At 41.7% G+C, this 19,129-nt stretch overlaps 1 protein-coding gene across 1 annotated transcript in view; it reads left to right on the top strand.

Moving 5' to 3' along the window:
• The first annotated feature begins 2,357 nt into the window (after nucleotides 1-2,357).
• LOC119378143 (intermembrane lipid transfer protein VPS13A) overlaps nucleotides 2,358-19,129 on the top strand; it is a 42,595-nt gene continuing 25,823 nt past the window's right edge. The window contains exons 1-5 of the mRNA XM_037647379.2: nucleotides 2,358-2,446; nucleotides 2,993-3,088; nucleotides 3,376-3,476; nucleotides 10,359-10,588; nucleotides 18,990-19,070. Of these exons, the coding sequence (XP_037503307.1) occupies nucleotides 3,015-3,088; nucleotides 3,376-3,476; nucleotides 10,359-10,588; nucleotides 18,990-19,070 (486 nt within the window). The 5' untranslated portion in view covers nucleotides 2,358-2,446; nucleotides 2,993-3,014. The remainder of the gene's footprint in view (nucleotides 2,447-2,992; nucleotides 3,089-3,375; nucleotides 3,477-10,358; nucleotides 10,589-18,989; nucleotides 19,071-19,129) is intronic.

Raw genomic sequence — 19,129 nt, 5'->3', positions numbered from 1 at the left:
AAGCAACAAAACTGTATTTTACATTGCACCGCTGCTACGGGCCACTGGCACGAGTGCCCTCATGCCAGCAACAGTGGAATCGCTCGCTGAAGCCGTCGCGAAGTTTGCCCATCCAAGCGACCGTTGCGCGAAGCCATCACGTCGCGTCGCTCGTCGCTGTCGCGTGCATTTTCGTGTATGGGGTTTGGCCTTAAAGGTCAGCAACGCTACTGCTCACTTCGATGCGGTTGACAACGGTTTTCTTATTTGTTGGTCGGTTTGCGTTCTATACCTGCACCTGTTTTGCAAGCTATTCGCACTGGTGCCTGACACGCTTATGTGAATTACTATCATTGTTTAGGTTTCGAGTCGAAATTATTTTGAAGCGCATCACAGATAGTCTGCACGCATATGTGCCACACCTTCGCTTCATTTGCGTTTACTGTAGCGCGCGCACTCGGCTCCACCTCCCTCCGACGCCCCTTCCTTCGTGGTTATCACTGGTTTTATCTTTATAACCACGACCTGCCCATACACACCCTTGTGGCGTGTAGCCATTATGCGACTCTCTCCACCTGCACTGCGCGCTATTTTCTTCACGTTTTACTTCCTGGTATAAACAGTACAGCTCCTAGTCGCGCATTTTCACAGCAGCTGTGTTAACGCCTCACGCCTAGTCTGCCTGCTGTGTGTACTTCCCAGGCTACATCCTGCGTTGCGTGCACTTGTGGACGTGCCGCCTACTTATACGTGATCCATTGCGTCTGTAATAATGAGGGGATGTCATTGTGAGTGTCGCATATTAAAAGGCTACGTTTAACTTGCTGGCACAAATGTTCAAGATAACGATATAATTTTCATGAATTAAAAAAATAGAGAGAGCTATATATTAACTAGCACATGCGAAACAGTTGGTGCTTACCGAGCCTGTTTTATGATTAATAACAGATGGTCGTGTCATAGGATCTGCTTTTGCTTATTCGTTAAGCTTGAAATCTTCATTGATGTCGTGCTCTTTCATTGCATCATGCCTGTGTCTTTTCATTCTGTTGATATATCTACCACCTGGCATAACACCAAATTCTTATATTCACGTGAAAATGCATTTTAGAGTTTGTTTCATACATGTAATAGCACAAGTTGAGACTTTTATAATGCCAGAAAGTGGCAAGGACTGCGTGTGGCCTATCTTTGTGGCTGTCTGAACGTGCACTATATAGCTATGTATTCGTCTCATCTGAACTGAATGAAAGGGGAATTTTTTTGAAGGGCTCGTTTCTTTGTTAGAAACAACCAAATGAATCGAACAGATGATTGGGCCAAGGAATACTGTATAGTGTAGTAATTATGACGTAAATTGAAATGAATTAAAGTGGATGAAAAAACACCCTTTCCATCCGTGGGATCCGAACATGGAACACACAACCTTCGAATCACGCTAACACTCCCAGGGATTGTACGTACAGAAATACCCAGCGATGTGGATGAGGAAGTGCCTTCCATCGTAGCTCAATTGGTATAGAGCACTGGATGTGTAATTCGAAGGTTGTACGTTCAGATTCCACCGATGGTAAAGATTTTTTTTTTCGTCCACTTAAATTCATTTCAATTTACATGGTAATTACTACACTATACAGTTAAACACAATGTCCCCCTATGCTTTCCTTGGCCTAATCGTCTGTTAGATTCATTTGGTTGTCTCGCATCTGAAATGAATAGCCTAATGTCTGGTTCTTTTGAGCAGGGCTTATTAAGCAGTTCATCCGAGTGTTGGTTTTGTCAACGTTGATGCTTAGGATATGTGTCAAGCAGTTGCGTGTAGTATTCTGCTTTAATGGAACAGAGCCTAGCAAATCATAGTAATCTGGCTAGAACATGCAAAGTGGTCATCCATTAGAGTAAGATTGTAGTATATGCCAATGATAAAAAAAGAAAAGAAAAAAAAACTGAAGTCAAGGGTTGCAGAGGAATGAATGGGCTGACGAGATTAAGAAATATGCTGGTAGCATCAGTTGACACAGAACATGAGCATCTGAATTCGTGGGAGAGCTTTTGTCAATTAAGCTGTTGTTGAAGTTCTAACTGTACCGCTAAATTCTACTCTTTCTCCTCTCCGTCCTCTTCTGAGCCATACTTTCCAAGCTGGCGTATCCTCAAGAATGCAGGAAATTGCCCCTCACTGCCCTCACTGCCACTCTCAAGATTCCCTCCCCTTATCTGCAGATACATGTTGCGGTACCATTGTAAGGGAAAATGTAGTTTTGATGCTTGAGTGGCAGAGAACTCTGATTGATTGCCATTTAAATATTTTCATCGTTGTGCCAGTTCAGAGAACATTTTCAGAACAGTAATACTAATGTTGTTGTCTGTTTTCATGCAGGAGACATCAATTTGAAAGATCTGGACATCAAGCAAAGTGCCATTGATGATCTTGATCTACCTTTCCGTGTTGCATATGGTCACATAGGTACGTTGCGGTTTCCAAACATTTTCCAATTGCCAGTGTCAGCATTCCAAGCTAGCATATGTCGTATGCAGGTTTAAGCTCATTTGTAATGCTTCAGTGATTAATTAGAAATACTTTCCAACATTACAGAAATGGGTTTTTGGATATTTATTTGTAGCGGGAAAGAAAAAGCAAGCGCACATTTTCAGGAAATAAAAGGTTACGCATAAAGTGCCTGGAGAACCTTCTGTTTTATAATCAGTAGACTCCGTTAAACGAAAGTGAAGGGACCAGGAAGTGTTTACTGAGAGATGAAAAGGGGTGCAGAATTGCACAAAACCATTCATGAGAGGCAGTTGTTCCATTTAAGCAGCAATTTCATTTAAGAGATTTTCGTTTATTGAGAGTCTACTGTAAATACAACATAAACAGCAAGTCAATGCATGACCTATGCTGTATATTTCTTGCAAAAAAATTTTTAAAAATCTAGCCATGTTCTTTTAGTGATAGCGAGGTTGCAGCGAAGGTAGCATATGCTGACTTTATTAGCCTTTATTGTTTTTTCAGAAAAGCTCACATTGAAGATACCATGGCAGTCATTGTACAACTCTACTTATTCTGCGGCCGTGGAAGGCATCTACATGGTCATAATTCCAAAGTCAGGTAAGTTTTTCGTTCTCGCACGTTATCTGCTGCACGTAGGAGGATGTAGACGTTGGCAGCTCATGTTTTGCACATTGCCAGAACATTTTACGATTGTCCTTTCGCGTTGGCCTATGATGGTCCTGCATTGTCATACTTAGTCAATGTGTGGTGTGAAGTGGTGGAAAGCTACTTCTTGGAGCGTGTATTTATGCAGGTGAAAACTTCAGTGATCATTGCTGCATAAAGAAAGGTATTGAACTGTTACCTGTCGTGATCGTCTTTCGGGCTTTATCATTTTTCTTTAGGAGTGAAATACGATGCGGCCAAGGAGCACAAGCTTCAGCGGGAAGCAAAGCAACGGAACTTGCTCGAATCGAGCTTGTCAAACAGCAAGAGGCAGAGAAAGGTAATCAGTTTTGTTCCCTCGTGTCATATGTTTTGCTTACCCATTACATACTCCCAAAGGGACACTAAAAGTAACAGTTAAGTCGTGTTGATTGTGTAACATTTTAATATGACTGATATAACACTGTTGTTGAGGACAAAGCTTCCATACTTCAAAGAATTGTGGAAGGCGTACTGTCCTCAGCCTGGCAATACTGAAGGTTAAAGCCAGACTAAAGTGCATTTGAAAAATAGCAAAAAAATTACTTCACGGCGCCTAACAAACTTTTGTGCACAAATATTCGCTAAGGCTATTCACCTCTGTCTGCAGTTCTAGCTGGTGCATTGTAGCAATTCCTTCAGTCTAATTCTGTGCCACTCTTATCACCCACTGCTCACAGCCGGCCAAACTGGTTGATAGTAGACTGAGTGCCGCTCTGTCGCGCATTGACAAACCGCTATAAGGAATGGCGTTAGAATAATAGAAATGTCTGTTTTTGCAGCCATGTTCTGTTTACAGGCCGTTTTAAATTTGTTTGTGACACGGAGTACTCTTCCTCTCTCTCTCTCTCTCTCTTTTTTTTGCGATCTGACATTCTGGGCTGGCACATTGGGACATCTGGAATCTCTAGTTCAGTGCACTGCAGGATTCCGCACTGTGCCAGTAATCCGTGGCAGCATGAATTCACGGGGGAACATGGCTAACTCAAATTAAGGAAAGCAGCTGTTGTCTTAATTACAATTCTTTGTTTTCTTAACCAAGAAGACATGCTGAGCAAATATCAGGGGCTAGGATCTGTCAAATCAGACTTCAACAGTCTTCTTTATTTTTCTGTCTCCCTTGGTGACGTCTAGAGCAAGACTTTTCACTTGAATGTGGAGTAACTACGTCATCTAAAACTGCAATCATTAGAGAACACTGTTACTTCGTGGTGAATCCAGCTTGTATGACGTAACAGTGCTTCAGTTATATTGAAGACATCGTGAAGACGTTTCCATTGTACTGTTTCTTTTGATAGCTGTGTACAGTGTCTTGATTAATTTTTACTTCATTAGTTGTCATTTACACCGCTAATAGAAGTTGCATCAGCCTCTGGTAACAAAAACCACTGACAAGACCAGGGGTCTCACTGCCCTAATCTAGCGAGCCGCAGTCACGAAATTGTCTCCCGCGTGGGGCAGGACAGTGAAGAAGGTTGGAGCGGGAAAGTTTTGAACAAATGTCAGCTAACATTGCCATTTGAAAGAGGGCCTTTCTCACCCATATCTCGTATATGGGTCATATCTAAATGGGATTTGATGTCGGGTTTCGAGAAACACATCGATACTGGTCTCCAGAATGACTGAGATCTCGACACCGATTCTGGACATATACAGTGTTTGTTCCATGGTTATATTATAACACACGGTGACTGCATGGGAGGCCTCACGAAAAAAATGCTTGAGGCCGGTTGCGGCTGTGTGGCTCATGAACATTCCTATTAACAACAACAACAAAAAAAAGATGAAGACAATCATGTGCGGGGTTGGTCCAATGCTTCACACTAGACCCTGTGGTGGTTTCGATTCTCATTGCAAATTTCTTTATTATAGTCTTGGTGCGTCTGATGCAACGTTTGCTATTGCTATTGATATAGTATTAAATAGTATTGATATAACATGAGTATAGAATTGATATAGTATGCGAGGCTTTCCTTCTATGTTAAAAGAGAAGCAAGCAGCATAGAGACTTCAAAGCAAATAGAAAACATGTTAATATTAAAACATGTGAACATTATAGCTCCCATCTCTGCATCTTTTCTGGATCTGCGCTGAGAAATACAGGTACCACAGTTGTTTTCAAGTTAATGTAAAATGATTTAAAAACGTACATATTACGCTTACTTAAACGTGCAAATATTTGTTACAAGCTATCTCCGGCATTGTCATTGTAACCACTCATCTTGTGCCTTTCAGCATATGTGTTCCTACGTCTTACTTGGAGTGTCAGAGATAACAATTCACAATGTCTGCGTGATAAGATTATCCGGACCGACATCCCCCACAGTTGCAATTCGTTTCTTGCCGCACGCCCCTATCGAGCACACCCAATTCTGCCAGCCTCGTTTATGTGACGGCTTGACACTTTTTTGTAAACGTTAAAGGGACCGACAACTGATTTTTCTCGACCCAGTTTTTTTACGGCACGACAGGAAGCTTACCCTTCGTAGCGTTTGTAGCTGCAGTGGTTTATCCTAAAAGCACGTAGTTATTTTATAAGCAGTATTTTTCGATCTGAAAGGCTCCAAACACGCATGAAGGCTTGCTCCAGCAACGCTGAGATTTGATAGCAATGCCGGTAGCCCTTGTGAAAGCTATCGTTGTTCTGCTTTCGCAGGAGTTACTGTAGCTATACGCTTAACCACCTTTATTTTGAGCTTTCCAGCCATTTTTGAAAATAGCAAGCTGCTACAATGAAATGATGTGGCTTTATGCACCTTTTCGGTATTTGTACAGCGTTGTGCGCGCCTGCGACCAAGGTTGCCTGCGCCTGTGTCATGGATGGCTTTTCGCGGCATGGGGATCATTACGCCAAGCAAAGGCAGCGCCACTTTGTTGCATACAACTAACGCAGGCCTACATGTACATTTTTATGGAGTAATATCTTTTAATATAAAGAAATGAACATATTACAGTACTAACAGAAAAGTCATCGAACGCATACACCAATCAATGGTCACGTGACCGGCTTCATCGGTCCGTGTTTGATTTTGTCGCCAGAGGCGCCAAAGGTCATTTTTTCGCGGACTTTCAATGAAGAAATAAAAATATAAATCCGCCTCTCACGAGATAAACAGGGTTGGGTTTGAGTCAATGCGACGGACAATCTTTCCATCAGTGCAGTCATCTCATTTCATGTTCTGGGATGTTGTCGGTCCCCTTTAAGTCTGCAGAGTGCACGTTTGATTGAAACATGGGTTAAATGACAAGTTGAGGAGGTTGGTAAGGTTGCATAGTGATGATGAACTGCGCACAATAAAAATGTAGACCAAGAATAGAAAAGGCATAAAGGCGGTTATTTAAGGTCTTCCCTTTTTCTTAATCCACATCTTTATTGTGCACTGTTTATCGATCACTGTAACTTGAACATCCGCGTATTATGTTGAACATCTGGTGTCACTTATTTTTACTTAAACATTTGGGTTTGGTAATATATTTTCACATGTAAAATTGTAGATAGCACAGGTCTAAAGATAATGTAAAATTAATATAACTGCAGATGGGGGCAGTTTTATGTACTTGCTTTTGAGCATCCATTACATGACATGGCAGTGACATACACATACGTGGACGCACACATACCTGATCCACTCTTAACACACCATTTGCTCATTCAATCTCACACTCTATTATAAGCAGTCTTCAATATTTGGGCACATCTTAAGTGGACTAATGCACCTGTACTTTTGCTGTTTATTATGCAAAAAAACTTTTCAAGAAAAGGAACTGATATTTAAGACACTGTCATTACTGAGGGTAGTCCATGTGGCTTGAAGATTTGCAGCAAGTTAAATTTTAACCATAGCTTTGCCAAGTTTCTAAATAGACGTATATATGCATGCACCTAAAAATGTATTAAATTAAATTCCTAACAACTTGCTTTAGGGAGGGTACATAGTGTAGTTGCAAAATTACAGACAAGTAGTGATGAAGTTTGCGGTGTAGTGTAAGCTTTAAGAGTAACACTACCTCCAAGACATCCATTTACAAAAACCTGTTAATAGATGGCGCAACATTCAAGTTTAGATTGCACCTTAGTGTTATAATGGGAATGCCAGTGTATTTCATGCGACATTTTCAGGCCTCATGTCAAAAGGAGACCTCGTCATAGGAATTCTGCTAAGCGTTCATCATTTTATTATTGCTATATCAGTTTTGAAAGGAGAACATTTGTTGTAATGTTAGTAATGAGAAACTTATTCAGCAAACTTTTGGCATTAGTGAAGCTTGAAGTACTTCTTGCTGCTAATGTCTGCCTAGCCACATTGCATATCAGCGAGAATGGCAGGGGTCTATATGAAATCTGAATAAAATAAAAACGCCTGGCATAAATTAATTGTAAGTTTGAGCTATCGGGAAGCTTATCTACATGTCATTGCTGCTCAGTGCTAGCATTCCAGCTTACTTCCTTCACCTCAACGCCTTTCCCAAAATAGGCTAACAAGTCATTCCTATAAAAAAAAAAAAGATGGTATACCCATTCATCCACAATCGACATTTGTTTAGAACATGGCTTATACCTCTGTCACACAAGCATTCAAGAAACTCATTTTTACGTAATGGACTAGGCTTGTGCAAACAGTAAATTTTAGGTTCGAAGTAAATTCAAAGCAAATAGTGATTTGGTCGAATAATTTTGAATCGAATTCGAATAGGATATGTCACTATAATAAAGAAAAATAAGCATATTTGTCATTACCCAACTAATCTGCACAATATTCTTTAAAAGTGAAACGAGGCATGTGCAAATATGTATCATTCTTTTTGGTTCAAAGGGAAGTGGAAGCAACTTGATAGTAGCAGGATTTGACTTTTGGTAGAATGCAAAGGATAACCTGTAAAATATGTTACATTTTAAACGTTACTATAATTAGAGCATAGTATAAGCTGGTATAACAAGATTTTAAACTTGATGAATTCATGTGAGGGTGATATGTTCATTTAATGGAGGCGAAAATGTTTGAGGCCCGTGTACTTAGATTTAGGTGCACGTTAAAGAACCCTAGGTGGTCGAAATTTCCGGAGCCCTCCACTACAATGTCTCTCATAACCATACCGTGGTTTTGGGACGTTAAATCCCAGATATTATTATTATTATTATTACATTATATGTTCATTAGCGTTGAAGTGGGCTTCTTGGTATTACATTCCTCCACTGCAGTGAAACCACCTTTGCAGGGGGTTACATGTGGTTTATATGTCTATTCGTTCATTTTGAATACTTCGAAATTTAGAATAATTTAAATTCGTTTTGAAGCGATTCGAATACTGTAATATTCGTTCAAATATTCAAAGTGCTCGCACATGTCTAGGCATGTGCATATTCGCACATGTCTAGTAAAGATTTCTTTACATAAGCAGTCTTCTACTAAGTTAAACGACTTGTCAATAAAGAAGCTGTTGCGGAGCAAACAACGCGGCACCGAAGACATGGCACCAATCTCTTTCTAGTGTTTCTTCCGAGCGCACTACCAAAAGCGTGGGTATCCTTCAAACAGAAGCCGTGAAAATAAACTGGCATATTTTAGAATATAAAAGTAAAAGCTTAACTGTATTACACATTTCTCAAATAAATTAACACCACCAGATTCAGAAATTTTCACGATATGGCACTGACTTCTTTGCACCGTGCTGCGCCTGTTGATAAGCATCTTGATGCAATATCCTCATCCTCAACCCATTTGACCCACTTGAAAGAGTACACAAGGAGAGGCATTACTTCACTTACTAAACCTTCTATGAGACATAACACTCCTTTTTGCGATCAGTGCACGTGACAGAAAAATGTGAATATTTAATTTTTTAAACTGCTAATTGCTGATACTTACTGCTTTTGAGGCTATGCCTTATCAATCATAAAAGAGATTGACGATCTGCACTCTGAGAAAAGACCACTTCTGAATAGATCACTTCCTACAATGTGTCTGCGAGTGAAACATTTTTGGAAAGAGTCTTTTTGGCTCAAACTTTTTTTGAGCGGGCCCGTGTGACAGCAATATTACATGTATGAATGGAAGAATACAAATATCATTGCAATTTTCACCGAAAATATGAACTAAGAATTATAGTGTATCCAGGACATATGTTGTAGGTTGATTGTAACTTTCTACTCTACTGTTGTAACCAAATAGGAAACTACATAACAGGTTTGCACATGCACTAAAAAAAAAAGAATGCGTGCTCAAGAGATGCAGCAGCTTGTTGCTTTTTCACACAGAGTAAAAAAGTGGAGAGCCAACTTTTTCTTTTCCATTTTAGAAAATCACCAAAGGTTTTTCTGATCTCCTTGCGACTTATTCATTCAGCTTTCATTTTTGTAAAATCGGCAGTTCATTTATTTTCTGTTGCCTTCTACTGGCAGTTTCTTTTTTTGCTTTTTATAGCAGATGGGCAAGGATACAAAAATGCACAATATATAAGAGCCACATTTCTTGGAACTGTAGTCAAGCAAACTTTTTATGTTCCATGAGTCGCATTATTCCTGGCAGGCCATGGAAAGCAAATTGCAGAGATGCTGGCAGCAAAGCATTTTCATTGAGTTGCAACCATGCAAGAGTGTTTGCAAAGGCTCTCAATCTTCGCAATCATTTGTACAAATTTGAAGGGCCATACACAACTCGTTAGCACTTTCTGGGTGTGACTATTCATTTAGGCTAAAGAAATGTCCAAAAACATTGCAATTCTGGCAATGAAAAAATGACCATGGTTGCTGCAACCACGTTGCTGTATCCAGCCGTTCTTAAAACACAGGGTAACTGTACGTCCACCTTGTTTTCATCAAAGGCTAGTTTTCTGGAAATGTGGTGGCTTTAATAGTTTATGCCAACATGATCACATGACTGCAACTGGTCTGTCTTACTCCGAGATGAAAGGAAATCTCGGATGAGCGAGTCTGGCTTAATTGAGTGGTTTGATTGAATGGCATTTTTGGAGTGGACATTATAAGTTGTCATGGCCTCAGGACTATATTTCCTAGGTTTACCAAACGTTGTGTAAATAAGTCATTTGCAAATTGCTCTGGCTCCTGGGTTTATAGATACCCACTCTTGCATGCAATATGAATATAGTACATGTATCCTGATTTGGTAGCAGTGAGCCCTGATTGTGTGCTTTTATCTTCCACTGCTCGGGGTTCAAAACCTAGACAAACCGAAGGAGGAGAAGCAGGACACATTCGTTGAGAAGTTGGCGGCGCAGATCATCAAGAACCTGCAGATCCGCATCCGCAACATCCACATCCGCTACGAGGACAACTTCACCATTCCCGAGCACCCGTTCTCCTTCGGCATCACCCTCTACAACCTGTCCTTTGACACGACCAACGAGGAGTGGGAGCCCTGTGTCCTCGACGTGTCTGCCAGGATTGTGCACAAGGTGGGAGCAAAATCCATTCTTGGGAAAGGTGCTACTAGGAATACTGACGCGAGATTTTTGTCTTGCGACATAAATTTTTCTGTAATTAAATGGCTTGATTCTTCTAAAGCTTGCAAACACGCGGATAAACATTAGAGCGCCTAATGAATAAACTAGAGTACTATAGTGTAGAAGCTTGCTGTTAAGCTATGCAGGGAACAACAAAAAGAACACGTATGTTTTTCACATAAGGAACTGTTCTAGTATACCCACCATGGTGTTCTAGTGGTTACGGTGCTCAACTGCTGACCCACAGGTCGCAGATTAGAATCCCGGCCGTGGTTGCTGCATTTTCGATGCAGGCAAAAATGCTTGGGGCCCGTGTGCTTACATTTTGGCGCACGTTAAAGAATCCCAGTTGGTCAAAATTTCTAAGTCCTCCACTAAGGCGTCTCTCATAATCATATCGTGGTTTTGAGACGTTAAACCCCCAAAATTATTATTATAAGTGTTCTAGTATACAAAACTAAAAAAAAAGAAGGCGAGATAATGGGGCGCATGCTCTAGAAATCATTCTACTTATCAGTCATATGGCAGAAATATAAGGATATGGCAAAGGCGTGTGGCAGATGGTGCGAGAGTTTCTGTTCCGTCTGTCCCTTTGCGAAGCCTAAATGCAAATCTGTCTAGAAATTCGTTCTTGCAGCACTTGGAGACTCTGATCATCCATCACGATCATTTTGATGTGCCAGTTTTGTCCATAATATCCAGTATTTACTGAGAGTTCTAGCCGCACCAAGAACACGTATAACTAGTCACCAAGTGAGCCCACACGAACTTGCACAGGACAATCACTTATGTGAAATCAGCATGTCAGAATATGAGAGTGATTGATGTTTGAGTGAAGTGATACCGTATACACTCGTGTAAGGGCCACACTTTTTATCTGCGATTTTGGTGGGGTGCGGCCCTTCCACAGAAGTGTGAAATTTTTGTTCAATTTTCGATCCACGTATGGAAAAACCTATTTAATCGTGCCTATATACCTAACAATGGGATATCTGGCATCTAGCAAGCATTTGTCGTCAAAATGAACGGCGTCCCAAAGGATCAATCGCGCCGATGAGAAAAGCGACAAGATCTCCCAGATAGTGCCGTGCGCCCGAAGCTCACAGATAGCGATGCGTGACGAAGCCGCAGGACAGCTGTTGCCATGTGGTGGCTCCCGCGAAATGCGCCGTATGCGAGATGCAACGGCGCTACCGTTTGCTGGTGAGATTTTTTTTTTTCAAGATTTGGACTGCCAAGTTGGGGGGCGCGGCCCTTACACGAGCGCGGCCCTTAGTTGAGTGTATACTGTGTGGGGCCTGAGGCGGAAAAAACGCCGCTGCCCTCGGAACACACGGACACAGTTCACGCGGTCGGGCAACAAAACGTGGTGGTTTATTAAACACTTTACATATTTGGCGAGCTCGCCGGCCGAATTAGTAACACTAGCACGCTAACAATGAATACGGGGAACCATATGACACACTCAAGGCAATGTAAGACATACAATACAATATAACATAAGATATACATAAGACATAAAATAAGACATACAAAATACAATACAAATGCAAAGGCGGCGCCGCAGATGCACGACTCACCACGAGGGCCCGAGGGAAGCGAGCCGCCGTACCGACCCCCACGGACCCCGCGGCCGTCATCCATCTGCGCGCGCTGCCACACCCCAAAAGAGACTCCACTGTCGTTTCTATGCGCCAGCCTAAATTCCCGGCGGCGATGCCGGCGCCACCGTGCTAAACTCGGGTTACAATAAAGCGCATCACTGACCTTGGACGAACGCCTCGGCTTACGCCAAGCACGTGCGTTCCTAACACAGCGGCCGCGCCCAAGTTACGGCAGTCGCCTTTACAGGGACGATATAGCACCCCCACAACTGTAAGTATTGTCTTTAAAGGGCGCTAAAGTGAAACAGTGAATCGGTTAGATTGATAACTCTGAAAGCTCTAATGTCATTAATTTCCCCATCATATATCTAATAATAGAGGAGGAATTCATGGTCAGTTTCCTTTTAAAATTTCGTGCCAGAATCTCCGCGCATTATGTCACAGATTTCGAAGTATTTTTCGTATTTTGGTGACAATTGCTTAAAGGGCCCCTCACCAGGTTTGACAATTTTGAGCTGACGAGCGCAATGTATACACTGGGCGTTCACGATCACGTCTGCCGAAATTTGCAACGCTACGCGCCGCAGAAGTGGGTCAAATTTCAAGCTGAACGCTGCTTGCCCTTCTTCTCGCGGCCGCGCGCCCAGAGAATGAGGGGATGACGTACATGAGAGAATGGCCCTACGTAGATGGTAGTGCTGTGACGTCTGTCCTCTTTGTAGACGACTGTGCGCTGACGTCACCAACATTAGCACGTGACACTGCGATAAATATTTGACACGACGTGTAGTTTGTGTAATTTGTTGCTTGAATAGATGAACAAAACATGAGAGTAATAATAAAACAGACAAACGGAATGTGTGCGTTTTCGTTTTTAATTTTTACTGCGAATCGCAGCGAGATTAAAGACTAGTCTGCCTCCGTTTCGCACGCGTTCGTGTTCTCGCACATTGCGCATCGTGCACACGCCACCCTTTACCAGGAAACTAATTTTCTACCGCGTTCCAGCGCTCATTAGGCTCATTTATCCTCCCGCGTCTAACTAGGCGTTCATGCGGCACACCGCTAGTCTCGCGTCCGTACAAATGTCGCAGCTTTCGTGCTCAATAATAGGTTGAAAAGCCAAGCGATCGGCGAGGGTGCATTCGGCATAACTTGCAGAGATGAAGCGCAAAGAACGCCGCCACAACACCGCTCGCGTCTCGGGGGCTCGGGCTGGTTCGGGCACGTCATGCGCTCGTGACATTGTGTGCGCGTGACGTGTTCATGCGTAGGCGTTATGTGATCTTCCTGCTCGCGTGCCGAAGAGGGAAGGGAAGGGATTTGGCTTGCGAAGGCTACATGGGGCGAGTGGCAAGGGTTTTCAGCTCGCCTCCTCTCATCATGGTTTCGCGCCGCTACAAATTATTCTTTTTCTCGGCTTCTAACGGACCGATTAGAAAAATTCTTGTGGCATAATGCTCCTTATTGGGCTCACAACAACTTCCAATGTCTAACTAAAATTCGATATGTCACCTGGTGAGGGGCCCTTTAATGAAATTTCGATATTTTGGTATGTTGTCTCTGGTACCCTCAGAGGACGATGCACTTCATTTTTACCGATTAGGGACTACATAGGCCCTAATAGATGCCATCAAAATCTTGACATCACGGCAATTGGTGAGGGAACTTCAAGGTGTGGTCGCCACCTGCATTTTGCTTTTTGCCCGTTTTCTCGCTTTAACAAGCATCTTCTCGTGGCAAGTTTGCTGATCTTGGTAATGGTAATGTGAAAGAGTAATTTACTAAAATGAGGAAAACTGTTTTTGTCTTTAATGTCCCTTTAAGTGGGGTGTCCTCTTTTTGTCCCCACACTCATCGTGGTAATTCAATGGCTGTGCTGTTCTTCTATTGAATGCAAGTTAATTTCCTAAGAGTCTGTGGCTGTACATATTTCAGCAGTGGATAGGTACAAAAAAAAGTCAAATACCATGCTACGAGTCTGGGATGGTGCCAGGATTTTTTTTACTGGGGGTGGACCCACAACAAGTCAGTTAATGTGGGGGGAGGGGGGGTCAAGGAGTGGGGAAACCTCTTTGTTGTGTTTTTGCTGTTTGCTATTAGGGGGCCAGGGGGAGGAGGCAAAAATATGGGGGGGTGGCCACCCCCAGTGCCTCCCCCCTGATGCCGCGCCTCAAGTTGTCAAAATTAATCGAATATCCTTCACTCTATCACCTTCCATATCACCTTGGTATGTTCAATCATATAAGGTGTCGTCACCTTTGAACTTCGTCCTTGTCCCTTTAGTGCTTTAAGCTGGTAAAAAAAAATCATATAAATCAATCAGTTAGGTCCTGCATTGCCACCTGCTAATATCCCAGTTAGGTTAGACCATAACAGAATGAGTATGCAAAAATGAAATTAATCATGTGGGATCTGTACGAATCCATAGGGCAGAAGGAAATCAATAAAAAAAGAGACTGCCAACTACCTATGCATAGGAAAATTGCATAGAGCCCTGGACAAAAGATTTGCCCTGTTCCAAGAATAAAGTATGAAACATCCACCAAAGAACTGCCCCAACCAAGGGCAGTTGTCTGGTGGATGTTTCGGCGTCTCTCATAATCATATCTTGGTTTTGGGACGTTAAACCCCAGATATTATTATTATTATTTATGGTGGACGTTTCGTACTTTATTCTTGGAACAAGGTAAATCTTTTGTCCAGGGCTCTATGCAAATTTCTTATGCATAGGTAGTTGGCAGTCTCTTTTTTATTGATTTCCTTCTACCCTATGGATTCGTACAGATCCCGTACGATTCATTTCATTTTTTCGTACTCGTTCTGTTATGGTCTAATGCCCGACTAAAGCATTAGCAATTTAGTGCCCAGCCACAGTTATGGTGCACAATCTGGATGCGGCAAAATATCTAAGTGAATATTTCTATGGATGCTTATTCAATGCCTTACAGCTCGATCGGCTTATTCTATTTACCACCTATTGCAGTGGAGGAAAGGGCGATCCTAGAAGCAGGGGCCATTGTTTCATGAACAATGCATGCTGTTTGAAAGGGAGCTGTTTGAAACTCGTCTAACTTGCAGGAGTTTCCTTCTTCTGTGCTCTATGCATTGTGCTCGCGGTTTGGGGACAACAGACACAGCTTGTAAAATAATGTCCCCCACCTGGTCGTTTTGTTCTGTGGAACATGAACGTGTTGGCTGTAAAATTTTTTTCCACTGTGTAATAAGGGCTCATTCACCCTATAAAAATTAGAGCTGTGGCCATGTCTTCTTTTACTTGAAATCACTTTACTGTATTGTAATTTCCAGTTCCGGTTGGTTCTTGTTATAAAGGATTTTGAGTAGCTTATAATATTTGGTAATAGTGAAATTCATATGCAGGGTATTATATTCAGGGTGACCGAAAAATACTGTAATGCACCTTGAATTTTTTAGTATATTGTTCACATCTTTTAGCAGAGACATTATGGAAATTGTGTTCTTTGTGCTTTTTCGCTATAGAACTGGCACTTTTTCTGTTCTTGTTATCTAATCTTCTTTAACAAAAAATAGTCTCTGGACAGTTGCACCTCACAATTGTTGCCCATCGCAAGCAGGGTACGACGATACCAGCGATTGCAAAGTGCCACATGTTCGGTTGTGTTGTCAAACATGTTACTGCCGGCAGCAAAGTGGGAATCCATTAATTTGCTCAGTTTGGCAAAGGAGCGGGACAAAATCCCTTCAGAACACGTCATGGTTATTTTGGAAAATTTCCAGAAGCATCTTCAAGCCTGTATTAAAGTGCAAGGTTTACATTCTGGAAAAAAATTGAGTTCTTGTACAGAATCGAATGACCTTTCTAATAAAATAAATCGCCCATCATGTTGTTCACTTGTTGAAGAGTTATGGCTGGTTTTTTTTCATATTACAAGTATTTTTCAGTCACCAAGTGTTTTTGTGATTTGAAAATCTGGTGCATGGGAGTGAAGCCCAGTCTTCAATAGAAATTTGTTGGTCTCTACTTTGCAGGATAAGTGATTGACATCAGGTTGCTGTTATATTTATTTATTTATTTATTTATTTATTTATTGCACAATTCTCTTAGTTTTTCAGCATGGTAGTTGGCATGTTTATAATGTGCAAAATTTTCATGGCATATTCGGCTAATACACAACTGAAACTAGAATTTCCTTTCTTTAACAAAAAGCAGTTGAACGAATGTTAAGGGTCCTTCAGGGAGCAGGGTGTGGCCTTAGCATACCTGCCAACTCTCCCAATTTGCCCGGGAGACTGCCGATTTCTGACCTGTCTTCCCGATTGTACATCTGGCCATAAACCTCCCAAAAAACTTCCTTAACCCAATTTCAAAAAATAAAAAGAACTACAGTAAAACAAAACCGGTGATTAAAATAACACGAGCTTATTTATTCAGGTCTCCCACCTGCAACAAGTTGCTTTTTTTTGCCCACTTTGGTTTCCTTTCTTTAGCATATCTTTATTTCGATTAAAGGAAATGACCTAATTTTAGCTATGCTTTTCTTGGTTCTCATTGTCTGTAGGCTTTGTTAAGACTGACAGAAATCAACCCCTACACTCCCCTTGGCCTCTAAGCTGAAATGTGCTCCAGTAAACACAAAGCGAATATTATTGCATTGCATGCATTACACCAAGTAATAGACAGTAAGGCCAGAGAAAGCACAAGGGTAGTTCAATGTAGAATTAATAAAGCTAACCAAGATGATAGTGGATGAAGAGGTAACTTGTCACAGGTGGGTGCGGAACCCACATCTCCGCATTAAGTGTACGATGAGCAATCTGTTATGATACGGCAATGCTGTTCCTCTGGCAATTTTCTTGAGCGTTTCGTGTCAAACATCAGCACTCCTTGTGGCCAAGGAGAAATACAATGAATGCCCTTTTAACCACATGTGTTCGTAGTATGTGAGCATAGAAACAGGTCAATAGAACCCTGTTTACTACCTCATGGCAGTGACTCTGCAGAGCTCCAAGGCCTTCGTTATGCATTGGGCAAGAGTATGGGAAACTAAGGATTCAGTGTTTGTTAATCACAGTTGTATGAATTAAACAGACGATTAGACCAAAGAAAGCGTAAGGAAAAGTTTATGTACACCTAATGAGTCGTTTGGTTTAATTTACTGATAAGTATGGTTTTGTTGATATTTTTTTCGGTTACGTTACTCAGTTTTTTGTGGTACAAGACACTTGAATTTTGTGAGCAGATCAGATGAGTAAGAATAATTAAAATAGATATATTGTATAGACTAGTGTTAGAGCCACACCACGGTAAGGTCACACCCCAAACTTGTCAACCCAAAATTGCGAGGAAAAAAAGTCCAACCACGAATAAAAACAGAAATACAGAAATTCCAAGCAACATATTTGAAGTAGCAGATTATGTTGCACCCAGTCAATTTAGTGTAGTTAAAGGGAGACTAAAGGGAAGTAAAAATTTATGTAGGAGTGAAAGGTCAATGTTTGAGAATGTTGAAAACGCCATAATTGTCGATAGCAGTGCTCTAGTAATCTAGAAATTAAGGTAAAGGTAGGACACTATATGCGCCACTAGCGGGACGTTTTGGAGCGAGCCCGATGACGTCAAGAGTCCAGAGTACAAATTATCACTAGTATTCAAGCTACTTATGATAAAAAAAGAACATTCCGAGCATTGGTAGACATATTCAAATGCTGCTTGAGTGTTTCTGTTTGATTCATGGAAAAAAGAACTTTTAACGTTACAGTTTAGAACGACGCGGGTTGTGCAAAAGTTACGTTTTCGCATCAGTGCACTCCACTCATGCTGTTGTGTCCCAGTGTCAGCTTGGTTATCGCATACTGCATCGTGTGCCTTGCACACTCATGAAAGTCGCTTTAATGAAAAATTCGATGAAATGCCGTGTCCATGTGATGTTCAATAAGGTTGAGAGCTGGGCTAGTTGGTGACTGATCATTATGCCTATATGGTTAGGTAGCGCACTTTCGACGGGGACAAAAGAAACAGAAAGGACGAGTGTCAGAAAGGACGAGTGTAGCGAGTGTCGTGTCCTTTCTGTTCCTTTTGTCCACGTCGAAAGTGCGCTACCTAACCATATAGGCATAATGACCATGTGATGTTGTGTAATGTGCCCTTCGGAGCAGAAATCGCAGCGTCGCCTGCCGTATAGTAAAGGCGGGCAAAGTTGGACAAGGCAAATGCTACGTCAGGAGGCCTTCTCAGGTGCGCGATTTGAAATGCACTAACGCTGTGCGGACCACTGAAACATAATTTTCATTCAAAATAAGCATTTCCTTGGCACGAAACAAGCAGTACGAGGTTCCTGGAACGCTATTTCAACAATCAACGTAGACTTTGTTTGCCTTTAGTGTCCCTTTAAGAGCTTTAAAGTAGGAAGCGCCTCAACACCATGACGGTAAAATGAGTAAGCAGCAGTAGCGATGATAGTGAAGACTAGTCAATTTGGTGCCATGAATGTGTGTGATCACTGAATAATACAGCAAATTACAGTTCATTTCATGCATGTAGTCGGATATGTTAGGCCAAACGGCCACACCTCATCAAGATTTTGAAAGAAAAAGTGGGGCCCTTGCATGAGTCTAATACTGCATGGCATTGCTTTCCCGTGCGTAAGCAGACGCATCATAATTGGCTCCTCGTTTATGAAGCACATGTAAGAGGAGCATAAGTTCTTTGCAACTTCTCATTGGTGCCTATTTACTAGTTTAATATGCTACCTCCTTCCTTGTTTCAGCTGGTCGACATCAGCAGCTTTGGCTTGTATTGGAACACAGACTGCAAGCTTTTCATGGAATATGAACAGTCAAAGATAAAGGTGGTGTATTGCATAGCCTATTTTTGTCACAACGGATGACATCTGTGTGTTAATTTTCA

The sequence above is a fragment of the Rhipicephalus sanguineus genome, unplaced genomic scaffold, assembly GCF_013339695.2.
Source record: "Rhipicephalus sanguineus isolate Rsan-2018 unplaced genomic scaffold, BIME_Rsan_1.4 Seq702, whole genome shotgun sequence".
NCBI lineage: Eukaryota > Metazoa > Arthropoda > Arachnida > Ixodida > Ixodidae > Rhipicephalus > Rhipicephalus sanguineus.
This window is presented reverse-complemented; position numbering and strand designations above follow the sequence as displayed.